Source organism: Protopterus annectens, chromosome 9.part0, assembly GCF_019279795.1.
Source record: "Protopterus annectens isolate FY-2018-M chromosome 9.part0, PAN1.0, whole genome shotgun sequence".
Lineage (NCBI taxonomy): Eukaryota > Metazoa > Chordata > Ceratodontiformes > Protopteridae > Protopterus > Protopterus annectens.
Genome location: NC_056743.1, coordinates 1,384,761,412 through 1,384,785,736, shown reverse-complemented (window position 1 = coordinate 1,384,785,736; position 24,325 = coordinate 1,384,761,412). Strand labels below are relative to the sequence as shown.

The 24,325-nt window shown below is 38.8% G+C and overlaps 1 protein-coding gene across 1 annotated transcript in view; it reads left to right on the top strand.

The window, feature by feature from the left end:
- LOC122810684 (vomeronasal type-2 receptor 26-like) overlaps nucleotides 1-24,325 on the top strand; it is a 171,411-nt gene that overhangs the window by 89,457 nt on the left and 57,629 nt on the right. The window contains exons 4-5 of the mRNA XM_044082253.1: nucleotides 4,122-5,009; nucleotides 18,305-18,373. Of these exons, the coding sequence (XP_043938188.1) occupies nucleotides 4,122-5,009; nucleotides 18,305-18,373 (957 nt within the window). The remainder of the gene's footprint in view (nucleotides 1-4,121; nucleotides 5,010-18,304; nucleotides 18,374-24,325) is intronic.

Here is a 24,325-nt window from a genome sequence, read left to right as displayed (position 1 = left end):
GAACCTATGACTAATTCAGATTGCTCCTTGTACTTCCTGCTAATTTTCTCAATCAATTTCAGCATTTTCTCAAACTCTTCTCATGCCCAGACCCTTGTTTGGTAACTGCCATGCTGCTGCTTGGTCTGTTAGTACTTATTGGCCGTATTCTGACACCACCCCTTTTCCTCCTGTTAGCAGTGCACAGAAGGCATCCTTTTTATCTTGATGTATTCTTTCACTGCTTGTATCCACTAACAGGTCCTTAGGTTATAGCCATGCAAGCAATGAGCACTTCTTTGCTATAACATTTTTGCTACTACTTCAACTACTTAGTTCTTGAAAAGGTTCATTCTGACATTACATCCCTGATTTCCCTTTGTATTAGGTTGAAGCTATTCTGGAGGTGCAGACCCATCTCATGCAGAAGCATGTACCAGACATCTGCAAGATACCTTCAATGTACATTTTTGTTTCATCGACTGGTCAAACAACTGCCTATTTACTTATGTGACCCAGCTCATCCAGCAAGGGATGATCAGAAAACAGCTCAATTGATACCTCTTTCATGTCTCTCCAGAATATATAGCTTAGAATTTGTTGACATGATTGCAAAGTCAGTCATCAGCCTTTAACTCGTATTGCCCAAGTATGAAATATGTGTATTAGCACTCTTATGCTTAAACATGGGATTGGTTATTGGTACTGCACGAGTAGCATAGAATGAGTCTAATAACAGTTTACTACTCAAGTTTATGCCAGACAAGCTTTGCCATCCAATCATACCTCTCTTGGCATCTTTGAGCTCCCCATCATGAGTAGTAAAGTCTTCCAGTAGAATTACAGTCAGTAAATGGTATCTTATCAAGTAACATCCACTGTCTTCGAGAAGACCAAAGAATCTATATAGCCATTGGGTACATATGAGAAGCAACTGAGTTTTCTTTATTGCAACTTGCAGTCACATTGAGGGGACTACTTCACCCACTGGCACAATCATCAACTGTATGGCACTCAGCTGGGAGCTTGGAAGTAAACCCCACCCCTGGTCAGGCCATCTTCTGAGGAACAGCAGTATATCTGGAGGAAAAAAACAATCATATTTGAGAAGTTTGGTACCAGAAACAATAGTTAACTGCCAGCTACATCTGTTTGGTAATTGTCAACCTTCCAAATAAGTCCCACCTACTTGCCTACCACAGAGGCATTCCATTTCCCAAGAGACAATTTCTTTTTAAGGTTCACGTGACAGATTAGGATGTGTATGTTAGGCACATGACATAACATTTGATACCTATTCTTCACATTATGGGTGGTAAGACCACATAGTGTTTCCATACAGCTTTGGATGCCTAAGTGTCATTTTGCTATATGGCTTACCATGGCAATCAAATACTACCTGCAGGTCTGGCTCCACTGTTAATATAACCTTTGCTGATTTTGACAAAGTGTTTTTAATGTTTGCAGAAACTGTCATAGAGAGAACAAATATTCATATTATTCTTTAACTGGCCTGTCATGAGTGAACACTTTTCCAACAGTGGACCTAACTGGAACATAACACTGTAGACAACATGCCACTGAACACGTCGTCTACCACAAGAAGAGCATGATCATAGGAAGGGAGGGATGATAATGACTTCAAATCATTTACATTTCTGAAGTCCTTTTCTGTTTTCTGATGACAAATTAAACAGTCTTTTGTTTCAGATATTTTGTATGTTGTCATAAACAAATAAAATAAGAGTCTTTAATATAAGAAATACACTGGTGAACAGGTCTAAGAAATTCCATGAACAGCTAGTAGTTTTCAGTTGGAAAAAAAAATCCTTGGTCCCCATTGTTTTTTTGTTAATTGTTTCTCAGTATTGGAGCCACGTAGATCATTTGTATGCTTTACAGTTTGCTGTCAGAATTCTAGATTATCAGATTCAATTAAATGATTATCCAAGTTATTGGTACAGGCAACTGCTAAGAGGGTATGGTGAATGCCTACGCCACTGGTGACCTTGATACAGGCAGTAACACAGATAATAAAACTTATCAGTGGGGGGTACAGTCACTGGCCTGAATGTCTCTTCTGCAGAACAGTCTGGCATTATATTATCTCTACATTAATTCCTATGGAAACACAAAGAAAATTGTTATAGGTGACCAGTACATGTGACATTACCCTCATGGACGTGTATTACAAAGAAGCATTTATACATGGGATCTGAGAGCTATGCAAGACCATACCCAGAATAGGTCTTAAATGCACAAGTGTTTTTGAACCTCTTTGTCAGGCTTATTGCCCCTGCTGCTCTGATTCTTATGTCATGTAGGAACCGGTCGTGATAATAGATGCTACTAAAAGTAAACCAGAAGCAAGAGAAGTAGACAGGTAATATTATGGGAGCAGAAACGCATTTTAAAAATAATAAAAAGGAGTAGTGAATGTATTAAGCTGATTCATAAAATTTTATTGATGCAAACTTGCATATATAAACAGTATTCTTAGTAATTGACAAAATAAATCTGCTTCTACATGTTACAAAATTTGGCACAGTAATTGATGATGATGATGGATTAACCCTGTTCAGCATTTGATGAGGCTAAAAGACAGAGCCATAGCTAGGTCATTTGGCATGCTGAGTAATCCTCTGAATGTTGTAGCCCTTCTGCCACAACTTGAAGACCAAAAATTAAAAAAAATAGGTCCTTCTGAAAAAAGTGTCATAGGGCTTAGAACAGTTCCATGCATCTTCTTTTGGCTTTTCCTGGTTAGGGGTCACCACAGCAGATCACCTGTCTGCTCATGATTGGCAGTAGAGTTCTACAGTGTTGAGTTGCCAGCCCCAATCTTCCACAGAAGGAACACACATGCACGCACTCAAGCCTAGGGCCAATTTAGAGTGTCAAATCTACCTACAGCATGCCTTTGGAATGTGGGAGGAAACTGGAGCACCCAGAGAAAACCCACATGAAGGCCATGCAGACTCCACACAGAAGGCACCCCAGCCAAGGATTGAACGAGAGAACTTCTTGCTGGGAGGTGACAAAGCTAACCACTGCACCACTGTGGCCACCTGAGAGCAGTTCCATGCTATGCTTACTAAAATGCACTCACACTTCAAACAAAACCTATCGCAGTTGTGCTATCTGCCACGACTGCTTAATTTTTCAGCCATTACTGTAACCATGACAAGTCTTGATGTGCTAATCGCACTCTTTAACAGCTTGCACTCAGAGCCACTGCTCTCTTCACTGCACCCTAGATAAATATAGTCTTGGCACGTGAGATTTAATGCATGGAGGTATAAAATACTGCATCTAAGATACAATAACCCAGGTGCAGGGTACAATTTGGGGATAAGGAGCTATTTCAAACTGATAAAAACAAAATACTTTGGAGTTTGGATGACAGCATCTTCAGATCAAGGGCAATGTGCGTCAGCAACATTTGAGGTTAACAAAGCAGTGAAACACAACTTAAGGGGCACTTATGTGAAGATTAGGGAGGTTATTTTACCATTCTGGCATTCACTAATTAGACCTCATTTAGAAACGATACAGGAATAGGGTTATAGAAGTGATAGAGAGAGACCAGAGGAAAGCAAGAAGGGTAATAAAAGATATGTACGGTTTGAATATGAAAAGATACTGGAGGTTTTGGGTCTCTTTATGTCAGAAACAAGATATGACAGTGAGAATACATGCTTCTGGTTCATAAAATGATTAATAGTGCATGCAGATTTTGGATTAGCTACAAAAAAGTTCTAATTATAGTTTAGACATGTTGGAGTACTTTTTCACAGATATGGTGAACAATTCATGGAAATTATTATAGGCTTAGACAATGAATTATAAGTTTACACAAATATGGAAAAAGCTTGAAATACACAGAGAAATTAGGGGCATAAATGTTCAAGGAGGGCTTGTGAAGTGCTAATTTGTTACTTTTATATAGACTAGAAAGTTAGTTGCCTCCAACTGTTGTAATGCTATGTAAGGAGACACAGAAAAAGAGAGACAGACAGACAGCCCTACTGATCAGCAGCTTATTTCATATTTAAACGTGTAAATGTTCCAACTAAAACATTTTTTGCAGTCTAACTTATAATACTGTGCACTTTTTAATCCATTTCTATATTAAATTTCAGATTCTAATGACTGCATGAGGTGCCCAGACGATCAGTGCTCAGATGCTAACGGAATGATGTGCATCCCGAAGATCATAGAATTCCTTTCTTTTGATGATCATTTGGGTTCATCGTTGGCTGCTGTGTCATTATTTCTCTGTTTGTTAAACATTTCTATACTCTGCATATTTATTAAGAACAGAGAAACTCCAATAGTGAAAGCCAACAACCGTGAACTTAGCTTTGTTCTCCTTTCAGCTCTTGCACTTTCCTTTCTTTGCGCACTGATTTTTATTGGACAGCCAGGAAAGGTGAACTGTTTACTCCGGCAAGTGGCATTCGGAATCATTTTCTCATTTTCAGTTTCAGCTGTACTGGGAAAAACAACAATTGTTTTCATTGCTTTTAGTGCTACAAAACCCAACAGTCCACTGCAGAAACTGGTTGGATCAAAAGTTCCATATACCCTTGTCTGCTTCTGTTCTCTGATTCAGATTCTGATGTGTCTTCTGTGGCTGTTATTGTTTCCTCCTTTCCCAGAGCATAACACAAAATCTAATATTGATAAAATACTTATTGAATGTAATGAGAACTCGGTAATTATGTTTTACTGCATGCTGGGCTATATGGGAATTTTGTCAAGTGTGAGCTTTGTAGTTGCTTTTCTAGTTCGAAAATTGCCTAATGGCTTTAATGAAGCAAAGTACATCACTTTTAGTATGTTGGTTTTTGTTAGTGTATGGTTGACTTTCATCCCTGCCTATTTAAGTACTCAAGGGAAATATATGGTTGCAGTAGAGATATTTGCCATAATGTCTTCTTCTGCGGGGTTACTCTGCTGCATATTTGTACCAAAATGCTACATTATAATATTTAAGCCCCATAAAAATACAAGAGAATACATAGCAGGTAAATAGATGTTGAACACATTAAGCAGGGATGCAGTACACAGGTAAAGTGAAGACACCTGTGCTTGTCTTGAACTCACAGTATATGCTTAGAAAGAAAACATTGAAAATGAACATTTTGTTGTTTTAACACAAACATTTGCTGAAACACTTAATGGAAAAAGTACCACTGGCAAGCATATTTTTCATCCTTTTTTCATTTCCTGTTTAAGAACTCATGTCTGTATCTCACCCTCCCTTTCTCTCTCTTTCTCAACCATACTCTTCTCTCACATCCTCTTCCTCCCACCTATCTCTAGCCCCTTTATCATCTTATACTTCATTTCCCACAATCGTAATACTGAAGCTGTTTCTCAAGAATTATACCCTGATGTGAACATAATCATTGCAATTCTTACTCTTTTATTGTCTAAATTAGCAAACTGTTTTATGATTTTTCAAATCTATAAATCATAACTGTCAACCTCTTAGTATAAGAAATCTAGACAGAACAAAAATAATGGGGGGCAAATGCCCAAAAATAGGGACAGATTTTAAATACTGCTCTTATAAACTCAGAAAGATGCTAAAAAACATGTTTTGCATTAGCATGCATTTTCAGAAAGTTGTGAAGCCTGAAACTCAAATATATGTCTTTATTTAGTGATTTTGATTCTCAATGATTTGCCAGAAAAAAACGCAAATATTATAGAACTGATCAAAAATACGTGGCAAAAATCTGGACATTCTGCAACAATCTGGACAGTTGTGAGGTATAATGTAAATGAATAAATTGCCATGCATTTATATCACAGTGTAATACTGCATTATTGGATCTTTTCTCCTACAACCTCCACTGAAAATGGATTACCTTGCCCATTCAGACTTTCTCGGGAAACAGTTGTCAATAAATAAATATGTAAATAAATAAATAAGTTGTTTTAAGTCCATTCACAGGGTAATCCAGTCTATAAGTTCCTGCTGGTTCCATTTATGAAATTCATTAGACTTAGTGAATGTTACATTAATTACGTCTACCCCATTCATGCTGTATTATACACCTTCATTCTGAGTTTTCCTTTTAATAATTCATTAAAAAATGCTGAACAAAATGTGATATATGTTGCGATACTACTAAAAGTTGACCATAATGTATTGTAAAAATAAATAAATAAATACATACATACATACATTCTGGTATAACAGTAACTGCAGAAAATGCTTAATAGGGCTTGCTCTGATTAGCAGTGAATAAATCAAAAAGCTGAAGATGCACTTAGTGGTACATTGGTCTCGAAGGTTTAATGCTTTGAATCACTAAAGATCGAACTTTAGTGATCGAAACATTAAACCATCAAAAGTCTAGTAGACCCTGTAAAAAAAAAAAAAAGAAAAAAACAAGTAAAGGGTGTTTAGGCAGAGGGGCAAGCCCCCCTGCACCTCCGCTACTTAGCTGTGATAGCAGTCTCTAGATATCCTCAGGTTTTTATGAGCATGTTATCTCGCTCTAACTCCCTATAGGCTGTCCGAGTATTGCTAGCAATCTTCCATTAAGCTATTTTGATTGTTTTAACCTGAGTTAACCTTAGGCTCTAGCTGTTGTTTTGAACTGTAATTCCCAAAAGTCTTAGGTTAATTGCGCGCCAAGAATCATCTCCCAACAACAAATACAAGGTACTAATTAACTCCTTTGGGATCGGAGTGATGAGCAAAAGTACACTGAACTCTGGTTTGCTAAATTTACAGTTCTCCTGGCACTTTTTAATCTCCCCATAATAACAGGAACTGGGTATAAATTATCTCCCATGATAACATTGTACTAAACTCTTGCTAGTGGATAATCGGGGCATCCTCAGGATTAGGGTAGCATTGCTACGTATACATTGCCCATGGCAGCACGGCATTTGAATAAAGCTTTAGAGCTTATAATGTCCTAGTGGTGATGCTAGCCTAGATCCATATTTTTTGCTAAATTTACATGTTCTTCCGGCACTATTATAATCTCCCCACAATTACTAGAACTGGGCATAAAATTATCTCCCCTGACCACTTTGTGCTGAACTCATGCTAGTGAACAACAGGGGCATCGAAAGGATACATTGCCCATGGTAGCTCGACATTTGAACAAAGCTATAGAGCCCTCAATTTCCTAGCAATGATGCTAGCCTAGATCCGTGTTTGGAAGCAACAAGCTGTTGCCTCCCTGTTTGTTACTCTCAACACAAGCGAGGCAACTATAGAAGTGGTGAAGTGCTTGCGGTACCTCAGAATAGCATGAGCGGTGATACATGTTGCTATCATTTGCTACTTATATTAGCATTTGACTCCATTTAATATAATAAGCATAATTTTCTACTATGCAATGTGGAAATGATTTAATTGACCTGTAAAGCTATTTTATATTCCCATACTATTGTTGTCGCTAGCAAGGAAACAATTCAAATGTAACGCCTCAAGGTTGCTACCACCTGAATCTTATGTTACAAATAGCCTTAGAGCTCACTGTTTATACTATGTTATGCCTAGTTGAACATAGCTGTACTTTGTAAAAGGCATTCTTAGCTAGACTGTATTAATCTACTTGAACTCTACCCTATCTCTTGTAAGATTAAAGTGTACTAATGCCTCTTGACTCAGATACAGTAGTCCAATTGCCTGAACTCTTAGCAATGAATGTATATGTGTGTTGTTGAACTAATATACTATGTTCACTAGCCTAATTTCTGTGTAAACGGCTGTTTTCTTACCCCATCTTTATGTCTCTTCTCCCCACCGTTCCTAGGTTCAATTCAGCTATCCTGCAGTAGGGTTTTGAGAGTCTAACTACCTGGTGAAAGGACCCCTGCAAACTATTCTAACCATCTAATCCTTATAGAAAGTAACTTGTCGTGCTGCTTAGGAACCCTGCTACCAAGGAGGCAAGAAAGTAAGCGTTTAACCAAACCTAGTGGTAAAAGCTGAATACTTGCCTTGTAACTTGTGCATGCTTTCAAGCACGCTATCTAGCCAGGATACCTAGCAGCCATACCCTCCCTCTACCCCTTAATAGTTATACTCTTTCCTATCCTTGCACTATCTCCAGTAACTGTTTATAAAGCCTTTTCAAACCTTTTACCATCCATCCCTGTTCTCTGGTTTTTTGGTTATAATATATTTTTTGCCCACTAGATGGCACTCTACACTAGGCTAGTTCCTAGTACACCTATCTGTTCTCCCCAGAATTGAACTGAAACTGAAATAGTGATCTAACCCTAAACTAACAAGGAAGCCTAAGGAACTTTCTACTGCCCAGTCTTAGGACCTCTTTCAAGCCCTGTATGTCCCACTCAAATACTTTACTACATACTTGCACTCAGGTATCCTTTACTATCACTACCACTGTTTCTTACCCTCCTTACTTACCCGTATCAACTGAAAGTACCTCAGTAGTCAGCTACTCACAGATTGGTTTTGCTGACATTTCTTCACTTACTTGTCTCTACCCACTCCGTTCGCCCTATGGGCTCACTCCGCTCCCCTACTCTGCCCCCAAACTCACCCGCCCCCAGTACTCCTAAACTTATAATTCCCTAACCACTCCCACCTCTATTCCACTCCAATCACACTTTACCCCTCCCCTCTTTTTCATCCAATACCTATCCACCTGAATCAATACAACATACACAACTTATTTCTTCTTTTCCTGTCTGCATTTCCATTTCTACTTCCCTGCTTTTCTTTCATATACCTCCATATCACTATGCCTCCTCTACTAACCTCTTCTTATTTTAAACATATCCTCCTTTTCTCAGTTTTTCCTTTCCCTTTGTTGCCCTTCCTCCCGACCTCATATGAACATCTTAGCCTTAAAGATCCACACTCCCTTAGTTAACACATGAGCTCACCTTCCCAAAACACATTCCAACCATTCTCTAACATAATTTCTTCTCCAAGCTACCTTCTTGCAAAGTTTCACAGAAAGTTCCACATTTCCTACACTAATCAGGTTAACAAAAAATCCATACACTTCCTCACCAAATCCTCTGACCTAATAAAAAGACTATTTCTCTCCCTTCTAGCAGGTGACATTTATCCCAACCCTGGTCCTAACAACAATGCTACTCTAAAACCCCTCTATCCCCCTCCCCCTTGCTTATACTTACACTCCAGACCTCCTAACTCTCTCTTTATAGCTCAACTTAACATCCGCAGCATTAATAATAAAATTGCCCACCTCCATGCACTGCTAGACATACATGCTTTCGACATCCTTTGCCTATCTGAAACCTGGCTCAAACCAGCAACCCTAGACAGTGAGATTACTCCTCCTGGCTACAACATGTTCAGACTAGACCATATAGCCAAAAAGGGTGGTGGGATAGCTATTCTTTACAAAACAGGTATGCAAATTACTGTCAAACATGAAAAACCGCCCTCTATAAGTAATGATGAAATCCTTATCTCCAAACTGCAGCTTAATACACACACAGCCATCTATATAATCTGCACCTACCTTCCCCCTGGAAATAATATCAGTTCCCTAGAAGATATCCTTAGCTGGCTTTCTACTCAATTCCCGCAAGAAACCATAGTCCTAGGCAATGTCAATATAGACTGGAAAACCTATACCTCTTTAGATCCTCCCACCCTCTTAAATTTTCACATTTTTTTCACAAACCATTCAAGCACCAACCAGAACTAATAAAACTAACAAAAAAGAAAGCATATTGGACTGGATACTGATAAATAGTCACTACCAAACTTATACAGTAGGGACACTAGCTGATGATTTAAGTGACCACGCTCTTACTTATCTAATCAGACATAAAACTACTACCCCTAACCTAACTAAATACAAAATGGTCAGATCAAATAAAAACTTTGACCCTGAAAGCTTCCTTACAGAACTAAATGCTTGCAACTGGTCTCCTCTTAAACTACTGCCACTGGATGATGCTGTAGCTTACTTCAACTCAAGGTTCCTTTCTATCCTAGACTCTCATGCTCCCTTAAGATCTATTAGAATAAACTCAAAACCTGCCCCTTGGCTCTCAAAAGATACAAGGCATAAAATTCTCATGAAAAATAAACTCTGGACCACATTTTGTAGCACTAAAGATCCCTCTGACCAACGTAACTTTAGACAAATAAGAAACTCCACTAAAAGCTGTACTTCTAGATAAAAGAAACTACTACTGCCATTTACAACAAGCTAACCAACAAAATCCACAAAAGTTCTGGGCAGGTATAAATACTCTCTTAAAGCCTGGCCACAATGACACCCCATGCCCCTTAGGCACTTCCCAAAACAATCCAAAACAAACTGCTGATGCCTTCAATGCCTTCTTTTCTGAAACTGTCCAGTCACTAGCTAACCAACTAGCCCCAAATATCTCCTCTCAGTCCTCCTTCTCTAACACTTCTATTCCCACTTTCCAACTGCAGCCTGTACCCACTTCACTTATCTGTTCTCTTCTCCACAAACTTAAAACCTCCTCTCCTTCTGCTGACCTCCTACCAGCTCAGTATCTAAAAATTGCAGCCAGTCCATTAGCCTATCCCATTTCCATTCTGATTAACAGAACCTTTGTTGAAGGCTACATTCCTTCCCTCTGGAAAATTTCACATATCATTCCCCTGCATAAAGGTCGGATCTCTACAGAACTCTCAAACTACCGTCCCATAGCCTTATTCTCCCCCCAGCTAAAATCATGGAGAAATGCATCCAAAAACAACTTCTTAAACACCTGTTAAATCACAACCTACTAGCTGACTGTCAACATGGCTTCAGGCCTTTCCACAGCACCACTTCAGCCCTCCTTTCCTTTACTGACTGCATCAACAAAAACTGAAACAATAATATACTTACCTCTGCTCTCTTTATTGACCTATTCAAAGCCTTTGATATGGTTAATCACCATATACTGTTAAACGTACTTAAAGCTTTTGCTCTCGACTCTGGTGAGATAAAGTGGTTCAAGTCATATCTTCATAACATACAACAGGCAGTGCGCTGGCAAAACAACTTATCCAACCTCCTACCCATTACCCTTGGAGTCCCCCAAGGCTCAATACTTGTCCCCCTTCTGTTTTCTATTTTCATTAATGATCTACATACCAGTATTTCCTCTGCTACCTGTATACAATATGCTGATGATTCTACTTTGATTTGTTCTGCCTCATCACCCTATGAACTGCACTCTATCACCCAAGAGACTTTCCAAAATGTTGAAAAATGGTTCCTAAAATGATGCTTAATCTTAAACACCAAGAAAACCAAACTGTTACTTTTCTCCCCCACCCAAAAATCCTCTCCATTCAACTTCTCTGTATTGTCTAGTAATGGCACCAACATATCTCCTGACCCTACCACCAGGCTCCTCTGAGTAGAGATAGACAACAACCTATGCTTTGATTCTTACATTAACAACACAATAAAATTAGTTAACAGAAAACTTGGCTCCCTGTTTAGTATTAAACCATTTCTTACACCACTTGCCAGAACTTCCATTGCCCATTCCCATCTGATTTCTACCCTCCTTTATGCCTCCCCTATGTATAATATTTGTCCAAAACTAAACTCTCCAAACTGGCTGTTGCCTACAACAGTATTGCCAGATTTGTCTCTGGCTCCACCTTTAGAACTCACCACTGCTTAAACTTAAAACAATTGGGATGGCTTGAGCTGCAAAATCTGATCTTATTTCACCAGCTCTCCTTAGCCCATAAAATCCTCTACAAACCTACCAACACCCCTATACTCACTACCCTTATTAGCCCTTATTGTAACCTCAAAAGCCTATGCTCTTCTAACAAATTTCTAATATCAACCTGTAAATCCAACAACTTGGCAGACAACTCCTTGTTCTCTAACACAATAGGAAAAGCCTGGAACTCCCTTCCTTCCAACCTCACTGCTATCTCCTCTCTTCCCAGTTTCAAATCCCAACTCAAAACTCACCTCTTAACTCACTGGCTCTGCCCCTGTTCTAACCCTGACTAGCTTGCAATTTGCTCCTAGTACACTCATTTATCATGCTTACAAATCTTTACTAAAACTTACTGTTCTCCTAACATGCTCAATTTGAACACCCTTTTATGTACTTATTTACTTATTGTAGCCACTGTAAAAATACTATCATGCTATTATTATTTTTCTCTGAACTATATTTGTAACTCTGTTTTTTTAATGTTTAATCTGTTGAAAGTTAGACAGCTACGTTTCAGTCTGCTAGGTTCTTTCATTATAAAATTAACAAAGTGATTTGTATATAATACACTTATGTGTCAAGTGAATATTCTATACTGTAAATATTGAATATAAAATATATGTGAGGATGTTTGGTAACTGTGTAAGTAAACTGTTTAAATGTACCAATTTCAGACATGACTCGGGTGCAAGAAAAAGCAATAAAGAGCAGCGAAAACAATGTAGAATAAGAAACAATGACAGCAGCACAGAATATGAAATAACAGGCAAGATGAACTTGGCAACACTAAAATCACTATAACATGATTAATGAAAAAAGTTTTATCTTTATTTGGGTTTATAACAGAGGTCCAGTCCACTTCTAAGACATGGTAACAATTTTTGAATGTATTTAAAATATCAGGCAGGATTCAATAATGTATACATGGTGCACTAAATCTGTGTGTGCATTGTGGTGTGATGAGCACATGGTAGAGTGCTGATTTGTATTCAGTAAGAGGCTCTACATGACATGCAGAGCCGTGCAAACCTGGTAAACATTGTGGCATGCTAATTACAATTTAGCAAGCTGAATTGTATGCTAATCAACCAGTCCAAGGTGGAGGAGCTATTCAACAACAGACTAGTAGCCCAGCATAATGCTTCTGAGATACTTCAGGTACAACTAACATGGGGTAAGATGGCGATCCAGGTCGTAGCCTGCTATAGGTCCCCAACCATGTCCTAAGACTCTCACTCCATGTTCCTAAGCACCCTGGAAACTGTTAGAGTCCAATCCAACACTCTCATATTAGGTGACTTCAACTACCCCTCCATCAACTGGGAAAACTACTCATGCACCAATACACTGGCCCAACACTTCCTGCAATTCATCAGTTCCAATGCCCTGGACCCGCTCATTCTTACCCCCACTAGACCTGGTTATTACTGACATGGACAACTATTACTCTACATCAATAGTCAATGTCTCCCTGGTTAGATCCGACCACAAACTAATCACCATGGAAATACACATCTCACCCACACCCCCCGCAAAGGTAACCACCATGAAAAACTTCTCCAAAGCTGACTTTGGGCTCCTAAAAACAGAGGTGGCTAACTTCTCTGCACCCAGGTAAATGGAAAATAGATGCATGACTGCCAAATCATACACTGGTGTACTGTACAAACTCATACATAAATGCATTGAGCTAGTCATACCCAACAGAACCAAGATGCTCTCCTCCAAAAAAAGGAAGCCAATCTGGTGGTCCCCTGCCATTAATAAACTCTACAACAGAAGGAAGAAACTGTTGCAGAAAAAGGTGAAGTTCCAAGACTGGAAACCCTCATTAAAAAGTTGAGATCCCTCATGAAAATTTCTAAAGCCAGCTATGAAGGCAGAATTGTGGCAGACACTAAAAAACAACCACAAAGCCTTCTATAGTTATATCAAGAATCTCCATGGCAATACCCAGGTTTGCTCTGAGTTACTGCACAATGGTACCTCCTATACTGAGCCAACAGATATTGCCAACATACTGGCTGACCGATTCAGTGCCAGCTTTACCCCTCTCTCCCGCCCAAAGGACCAATCACATTACCGAAGGAATGCCAGGCACCCAGCATTACTGCAGCACAGGTTAAGGCTGCATAGTCAAAGCCAAGAATACAGCTTCCATGCAGCCCAACAATATCCCTGTATGTGTTCTATATGAACTACAAAGTGAACTGGCACCACATCTGTGTGCCCTATTCAAGCACAGCCTCACCTCAGGCTTTGTCCCTACCGAATAGCGCACTGCTATAGTCATCCTTCTCCATAAACGGGGGAGCGACTACAGACCCTGGGAAGTATCACCCCATTAGCCTGATGAGTCTTATATGTAAGGCTATGGAGCACATCATCATGGACCTCATTAACAAGGATATATGGAATCTCCAAACTCTAGATCCCACACAGTTTAGTTTTGAGAAAGGTAGCTCATGCCTGCTCAACCTGGTTGACTTCTTTGAGTCAATCACCAGAGCTGTGGATGAGGCAAAGTAGTTCATACAGTCTACCTTGATCTGGCCAAAGCCTTTCAAACCATTCCCCACTCAGGAATTATTAATAAACCCAAAAAACTAGGCATCAACCCCTGTATCACTAGGTGAGTTGCAAATTGGCTCACAGATAGAACCCACAGTGTGACAGTAGCGGATTCCAAGTCAGACTGCCGACCAGTCACGAGTGGAGTCCCACAGGGATCGGTCCTGGGTCCTCTCCTGTTTGGCATCAATTTCTCAGAAGTCCAGGCCAGGACACTGGCTGACCAAGTTCACAGACAAGTGCAAGCTGAGAGCCATTATTAACTCCCCAAATGATGTAGACATCCTACAGAAAGGGCTCACTGAGACAAAAAAAAAAGCCAAAAAAATGCGTCATCATTCCCTTTTGAAAAACTCAGTTCCCAGTAATTACCATATTGATGGGAGCCCACTGACTACTGAAGGTGTTATAACAGATCTGGGGACACAGGTTGACAGCAACCTCTCCTTTGACCACCACATTGCCACTGTGATCAGAAAGTCCTTCTATGTGGCACATCTCATTACCAAGGGTTTTGCATCCAGGAAGAAAGAGGTCATCAGCTCTCTCTACTCTTCACTCATTAAGCCAGTCATTGAGTATAATGCCCCATTTGGCATGTACCTCACTAGAAATATGCAACAGCTGGAAAGGCCACAAAAGTACCTCATGAAGAGGATCCTAGACCTTAAACACATGTCCTACATGGACAGACTAAAAAACTCCAGCTATTCTCTGACTCATATCGTCTACTAAGAGGTGATCTCTACTTGACTTACAAAGCCATATGTGACCCAGCTCTGTTAGAAATGCTACCTCTAAAGAAATCCCAATCCCTCCACACCACATGCTCCAGAGACCTCAACCTCATTACCACAACCAACAGAACATGCTGGAGGGTCAGGTTCATAACCCAGAGACTGCTCATGCTCTGGAATAGACTTACCATATATGTCAAGCAGAGCACCTCACTGGCCCTCTTCAAGAAAAATCTTGATGAGTGGATAGGAAATAGAAAGTTCACCCTGGAGATCACTCCAGTGGGTCTACTTGATAGAGGCACTGGGAACTAACGTCGGGGGGCATGATGCCAAGGCACTTCTATTGGCTAGGCTTGCAAAGGCTCCAGGGCCATTAGCCTAGTACACACCTGTGAACCTATGAATAAGCTATAAAGCAATCATGTGCACTCAGTATAGGTTATGGACATGAATTCTAAAACCTATTGGCATATAGCTACAGAAACAACTCTACACAGAAATAATGCTAGTGGCTGCTACCTCTCTTTAGCATGTGTATGTTGCTGCTGCTGCTGATAGACCTAAGCCAAGAAGGTGAAGGGCAGCTAGACCCTGTTTAATTTTTCATGGTCTGCATGAGGTGGAAATAGTAGAGTGCTACAGGGTGGATAGAGATGCACTACAAGAACTCTGGAGCCGCCTCTATCATCATGAACTCAGATTAAGGGCAAACCGAGAGGAGCCAAAACCCATGGAGACTAAGGTATGTGTAGCACTTTGAATATCAGCTACAGGAACTTTCCAGAGACCAACAGGGGACATGATGAGGGTGTCACAGGCATCAGCATCAATGATCCTACATCAATTACTGAATGCTATGTTACAGCATGCTAGGGACTACATACATTTTTCCTTGCCCCCAATCAGGATGCCTACACATTTTCAAGAGAAATGCATGTAAAACATACTATTGTTGTGGCAACACACAAATGGTAGGTGGCTCCCTCACCCCAAAACAACAAACAAATGTAGGTTTGTACAAACCAAGGAATACCACAGAATTAAATTGGTATACATGCTTTCCACACAATTATCAGAATGTGAACATATTTACAACAGAAAAGTCAATTTTATATGATTGCTAATCCTCTCTCACTGTGCTCACCACTCCACTAGAGGTATCGCTCGGCCATCTCAAAAGCATAACACCTGTGTCATTGACATGGTACATTACATTTTCATGCAATAGCATAGTAGATTGTAAAAGAACAATTTTAACAATAAGACCTGTGATGAAAGTTAATAATCTGTCTGTCTGAGAAATGTAAATGCCTGTCAAAAATGCCTACGCTAGCAATGAGCTATAAAAGTGCATACAGATAAAAGTTCCATTTTATGCCGGATATACATTATATATATATATATATATATATATATATATATATATATATATATATATATATATGTATGTATATATATACATATATATATCTTGCTTTGTAATAAGTTACACATTCTAGAAAGTACTTGAAAAATAGTCATATCTTAGCAAAACCAGAAGCCTTCTCTGCAGATAAATCTCAAGGAATAGCAATATTCTGTTTTGTCCAAATACACAAGTCTCCTCACCTTTAAGTTCCCTAGCTACACAGTTATCGTTTTATAGTGTAGGTTCAGCCCTCTGAGCACAGTGAAGATGCAAATGAGGTGTGAACTCATTAGAATTGCTGAATACCAAGCTTTTGACTTTGTGTAGCAAATGTAAACATAGTGTGGACTTTACAACACTGTTAGTTCCTAATAGATTGCAACAGTGAATGATTATTGGGAGAGAGAGAAGGAAGACACAACAACAATGTAAACTACCTTCCCTGCACTGTTTGTGTCACTCAGGATACACTTGCAAAGTGTAGAAGTAACTTTAGCAAGCTTTTAAATCGAACTAAACATTGCAGTGGTCAGCACTCTGGACTTTAATGAGTGCATAAAGTACACCTGCTGCATAGCTTTCCCTGTGGCAACAGATGTAAGTCCATAGGCACAATACAGGTAGACCAGGGCTCTAATCCTGAACAATCCAAATTTTATTAATGCATTTCCACTTAATTGTATATAAAAATTAACACTATAAAGATAATTATAAATAACAATAACTATGTATAACAATTGACATCATATGAATTATATGTGTGACTGGGGTTATGCTGACAATTATGTTTCTGTAATTAAAAGTTTCTTTTCTGCCCTGGGATGGACTTAATACTTTACTGATAGCCATCTACACAACTTACATAACACATGCATGCTGAAAAACAGAATGTATTGCATGGTCTGACCCAGAACTCAGAAATCTTTCCTGATAATAATAAAAGTATATGCATTTCCAGTATATTGTCATACATTACTCCTGCATCACACATGATAATGCATAAACCAGGACCTTGTCAGGTCACACATATACATGGTTAACTGAAGTGTAGCACCACTCACTCTTTAATGTGTACATATACTTAATGAGCATATCTGACAAACACTTTTGTGGCAACGAGGAAAAATACTTATGTGGAAGAATATATATTTTTATTTTACTTATGTTTGAACTTCATATTATATAAATTCCTTTTATCAGTGTGTTAGGCTGCACAAAATATGTGTCACTTTTAACACTTACAGCATCCAATTCATGTCTTAAAAGTCAAGTCATTTTACAAGTATAGCAGCAGACAAGCCATAAATTAATTCCAGCTGTCACATTAACTTCCTATTTCATAAACTGCTTTCCTCTCTGTTTGGAAATGTTGTTTTCCAAGCACCATCATGCAAATGCAGTTGGCATGGTTGTGCGGGTTTGTGCACTGGCCTTAAAATGCGACATCATGAACTGGCAGGAAAACACTTTAATTGTTGTTGGATGACTTGTGCAGACATGGCAGGAGCTACAAAGGAAGGTGCCCAATTCAGGGCTCAAAGATAGGGTATAGAGGAGTTAAGAATATTTATTGTACTACTTGTAAAGCACCACAGCCATAGGCTGCTGTAAGGGTACTATACCGGGTCTCAATATAAATTGGAAGCTTGGAATAGTCTAGCCAATGCTGTCTCCAGTGCAACTGGCATTCCATGCACTGGCGAGCAATGCAGGCATCACTAAAATGACCTGAAATGGCACAAGCAGGAATAACTCAACCAGTGGCTGGAAGAATTTAAGACCACTGACATCCCACAGTTTTGTAAGTATATAGATAAAGACACTGTAAATGATATACAAAGCTAGGGATAACCAAGACTGCTATGTATAATGCTCTTCTCTTTTTCTCTCCTTCTTTTTTTTTTTTCAGATGCCCAGGAGTTTTCAGTGAACAGGGAGGCCCATGGTGAATGCTTAGAAATACTCAGAGAAGCAAGAGGTATGTATGCACTGCAAACTAACTATTATTTTTATTGGTATTGCTCTTCCATTCGTTAACAGTAAATTAAACATGCATATCTTAATTGTAAAAGCAAGCAAGCATGCTTTACTCTGTAACTCAAGTTAATTGTAGGAGTCAATTGTAATACTGTATTCAGATGTTGTGGGTTCAAATCCCACAAGTTACAAATCCATACTAATACAAATATTTAATATTAATTTTGACAAAATTGGCATAAATGCCATGTTGTTATTTTAATCTGCATAATTTTTAAAAGTATATGTGCAATATATGCATATTACAGGGATTATTTGGATGAATTCTCAGTCCTATTTTTGATTTTTAAAAGGTATAGTTAATGTAAAAGTAAAAATATATTTTTATTGTACTAATTTATTGTCTGTGACATATCATTGTTCTAATTATCTTTTTATCTTTTTTTGTCTCTTAACCCACCCCTTATCTCTCCCTTTTATTTTTATGTGTGTGATCACACCATTCTTATGTCATTTTCTGACAACCAACAGAATGATTTCAAGCACATTGAGGTAGGCCAACCAATGTGTGTCAGCCTGCTACCCCTCCAATAGCTACTGCACCAATGTCCAGCACATCTGTGATGCAACCTGGCAGTGTTGCCTGTGCAGCCCCTGCACTACATAGGCTCTCAACATCAGGTGGCATTACCCCAGCAGCTGGTACAGTGTTACTCTTGAGATTTATTGGTGGAGGTGGGGATTCTGTCACCTACCAGCAGTTGCCAGGCATGGTGCATGAGGTCTTAGAATATAACACTGGTACACACCTCAGCCATCTGGAGAAGTTGCTTGTGGGAATGCACCAAAAACCTAAATGTCAAGAAATCCATCAGGAAGCTGAGAAAGTAGATAGTGATGACAGTTCTGAGGTGAGGACTAGATTCTCCCTGTCTCCATGCTTGACTGGCATGTGTCTCCAATGTCTTCTCCCTATCCCCAGTCAAGGTGTCCCCCTACCTTCTTTGTGGATTGTGTACCTCACCATTCATGCATCTTTCTTGTTTATCTTGTTTGTCTGCACCTGCTTCCTCACTTGCTCTACTTTCCTGACCCTGACAAAAAATAAAAAAAAACTAGGCACTTGTCCCCCACAAAAAAAAAAATTATCCCATATATAGCTCTCCACTGTGCACATGAGTCTTCTCAACACACTTGATTCAGTCCAATTGGCTATACAACATGATTTCACTATTGTTACACATCTGTGTTGTGGTGACAGTCCAAATTCATCCAGTTTTATTTCCATGTTCATATTACACTGTTGAAGAAGTGGATAGTTATGGTTCTTTCCTAAATTCCTCCTGCACATTCCTATATTGCGGCCCCTTTGTTTTCCCCTGCTTTCTCCCCATTTCACCACTTTCATATCTATGCCATTTTCAGAACTTTAATCTGATCAAAAAATAGAATCACACATCACACACATGGCAGAAGTCCCCCCTAATAAAGTCCTTCACTCTTTGTCATCTGCTTTCCACTGAGTTTGGCATTGAGCACCAATGCTGAGAGACAGTGAATGTCTCTTCACATTCTATGACATTGGCCTCTCAAATCCGGTTACCTCCATGCAATGTTGCTTAAACTCCCTGCCCCAAAGGAACATAGAGTTAAAGCAGAGTAAAGGTAGTACTTTGAAACATTTACTCTAACAGTTATTTGGAATGCTAAATGTATTAAAATACAGATCCATATATGTAATGTTGACATAAATCACTTAACTGATGTCTATTTTTACACAGTACTTCACTGTATTCATTGCTTCTCACATTTGCAGGAATTATCACATTTATGTATGTAATGCCAACCTGACACAATCCGTAAAAAAATTCACTTGAGCTGGATTCAAACCATGTGTCATTTGTGCTCTAAAAATGAAGTCACTGCTCTTATACCAGCTACCACATGGAAAGTTAGGAAGCGGCTGTATTTCTTGCAGTCAGTACTGTCCAAAGTGCTGATGGCTGCTCCTCACTACTTTGCATGTTTGTGAAAAGGAAGGCAAGCCAATAGAAATAGTGCTACTTTCACATTTAAGCAGAGACTGGCATTTGTTTTTTGCATAGCTCTGCACAAAAGGGGAAGGCAATAGTAACAATCCTTAATGCCATAAAAGTTATGACACAACATTTCCAATATAAACTATAGTATAACCACCATAGTATCTGTCAGCTATTTCTACCAAAGCATATATACATAAGTACTTCTCAAATTTAAGTTGTATTCATTAAATGTGAATCTTGCATGCTCGATTTGCCATTGTACTCGCAAACCATTTGCTTGGTGGGGCACTATGTAAAGAGCTAATTGATATGTATTGCTATGTTTATTGTCCAGTTATTCTTCATCCCATCAAAAGCCATGTAAAAACACAACCAAAGGGAAAGGAATTATTAGTGACTACACAGATATTTAGTCAGACTCATGTGTGCCCTGCATTCAGGCACTTGAAATAGATATGTCAGTAATAGTTCAAATGCCAGATACACTACAAAAATAAATAGCACAACTGCATTGCTATATCATTTAAAGATTTATACTAACAGTAGACATTGAGATTGTCTCATACATGTTTTCATCACAATAGGAACACACATGCAACACTTAAATCCATACTGATCAAAAACATGTGTGTGTGTGTGTGTGTGTGTGTGTGTGTGTACATGCGTGCATGTGTGTGTGTGTGTGTGTGTGTGTGTGTACATGCGTGCGTGTGTGTGTGTGTGTGTGTGTGTGTGTGTGTGTGTGTGTGTGTGTGTGAGACTGAAAGTATGTAATATACACAACATATTGAGAAACAGGTGCATGTATGTTTCATTTCTGCAACATTCATTCCTAACAGCTCATTGCATATAGTTTAAGAAGCTGTCTTTGAAAGTATATCTGCACATTGGAACAAAAACATAAAATCCAAAGTCCACACTTTGCATACCACTCTCATAACAGGATATGTTACCTGCATCATATAATGATAATGTCATTATCTACAAAGGCCACTATGACAAAAAAAATCAGACTTTGGTGATGGAGCAAATATTAACTACTGTGTTCTGCAGATGGGAACAAAATAGGTAGGGGTTAAATTAATAGAACAGCTGCATTATATGTGTGTCTGTAAGTGTGTGTGTGTGTGTGTGTGTGTGTGTGTGTGTGTGTGTGTGTGTGCACGCATGTGCATACATGTACGCTCGCGCACATGTGCATGTTTGTTTGTGTTCAGTTCATTCACATTCTGAATACCATTTTAGAATAGCGTGTGAGACACTCTTACTACCATCTTCTTCTCACCAGACATTAATGATGTTATCTGTTCTAATGTGTTGTCTGAAAATATGCAAGTCAGACTTGTGCTGTGGCGCTTGTGTTATATACTGTGTTTTGAAGATAACTAAGTAGGGGTTCTAGTCTCATTACAGATAACCAATGTATGTTTGTGTTCAGTTAATTTACATTCTGAAGATCATTTTAGAACAGCATGTGAGACACTCCTACTACCATCTTCTCACTAGACACTGATGATGCTATAAAGTGGTGTCTAACACTATGAAAATCAGACTTGTGTTGTGGTGCTTGCATTGATTACTGTGTTTTGTAAATTTCTTGGTAGGGATTCTCATTTTATTGAGGTCAATTGGTGTGTGTGTTTGTATTGAGTAAGTTCATATTCTGGAGACCATTTTAGAACATCATATGAGACACTCCTGCTACCATCTTCTCACCAGACAATGATGATGTCATCTTCTGTAAAGTTTTGTCTGACGCTATGAAAGTCAAACCTTGTACTGTGTTCAAAGGCACTGAAGCAATAGGGCAAGGGGGGTGAGCACCCCCCAACATTAAAAAATACATGAATGTGCTCTACCTGGCTTTAAAAAAATACACATTAAAAAAACAAATCCACTAATTTCCCCTGTCATTTGCATTCTTTTTGTTTGGCTAATATAATGCTGTTTGCTGCGAAGTAACAGATTGTCAGGTTAATTGGTGCTATAGTGGTAGAGTAACACATTTTCCCTTAATCTACAACTTGGTTTTTGGAGACAGTGTCATTCTGCTCTTACCCTTAAAATAGCAGTCTGTGAATTTCTGTGCAGCCCCTTTAAATTACCATTTTAAAAGCTTAACCCCTCACCTGCCATTACATAAGATCAACCACACTTGAAAAATAATGAAGTTTATATCATGTGGGATCACCCATTACAAACAGTTTAAAAGACAGATGCTAGAAAACCGGATATAGTGGTCCAAGAAAAGAAGGCAAAAGTAGCATTGATCATTGAAATCGCCACACGCTATAGTGTCTTGCTTACAGAGAGACACAAAGTCATAAAATACCAAGATCTGCAGGCAGAAATAAGAGCAATGTGGAAGAAAGATACCCAGACAGTTCCAATAGTAGTAGGAGCAATGGGTATAAAAAAGAATTTACAATCATATTTAGATATGTTACCAATCCATGTAACCCTGTACAAATTGCAGAAGGAGTCATTACTGGGCAAATTGCGGGTGCTGCGAAGAGCACTTTTGGCTGACATCAAAGATTGAAGCAGTACTAATTTCATGAACTTTAATCATGCATTGACTTAGGAATGGGGTCCACTCCCATCATGGCATTAGAAACTCAAAAGATTTGGAGAAATTAGAAAGTGTGTGTTTGTGTTCAGTTAATTTACATTCTGGAGATCATTTTAGAACAGCATGTGAGAGACTCCTACTATCATCCTCTTCTCACCAGACATTGATGATGCCATCTGCTATAAGTGTCATCATTACTATTCTGCCTTGCCCTTAATATATTAAGCTGTTTACTCAACAGCTTAGATCATGGATATAATCTGGCTCCTAGAAAACAACAAACTGTAAACACTTTTCACCTTCTCTTTGTCGATGATTTAAAACGGTATAGCTCATCAGATGAGGAACTGAAAGCACAACTGCAAGTTGTCAACATTTTTTCAGATGATATAAGAATGTCATTTGGTCTTGATAAATGTGCAAAAGCAACTGTTAAAGCAGAAAAACTGCAACTCTAAAAAACATCAGTTTGGGACAAGAATGTAATATAAAAGAACTTGAGCAAGAAGGAGTATATAAATATTTGGGAATTGATGAAGGATCAACAATAAAACACAAACAAATGTGAATAAAACTTAGTAAGGAATACTTCAGAAGACTTAAATTAATCCTGAAAACAGAACTGACATCTAGGAACAAAATCCAACCTATAAACCAATTTGCTCTTCCTGTCCTAACTTACAGTTTTGGAGTGATTGACTGGCCCCAACATGTGTTGGATAGATTAGATAAGAAAACAAGAAGGATGCTTTATGCTCACCAAATGATTTATAAAAATCAGTACATACCAAGATTACATATTCCCCATTCTGAAGGAGGGCTGGACCTCCTTGAAATTGATTATATGTATAGATGTGCAATAGTGGGACTCCACATATATCTGCTGACCTCACAAGACCCAAAAGTAGTGAAAGTTTTGTAACATGAGGAGAATAAATCTAAGATGACTTCTCTGCTTAATCTCGCATAAGCCTATCAGCATTAAGCAGGAATGGAAATCAAGCCAGAAATAGATAAAAATCAGGCAGCAACTGAATGTGCCAAAAATATAAGGTGAAGGATCAGATGAGAAGACAAGAAATGTGGAAAAAGCATAAATATAGTTGCAAGTATGGAAAACTTATGGAAGAACCTCATGTTGATCATGAACAAACACAGGAATGGCTAAGGACAGGCAAATTCAAACCAAAAGATGAAAGGCTAATATTGGCGGACCCAGATAGTGGGCTATGCACACATTGATTTACAAAGTCCATTGAACATGTGGGAGAAACAGACAAATGTAGGTTTTGTAAAACTGAATTGGAAATAGTTGCACACCTTGTTGCTGGGTGTGACA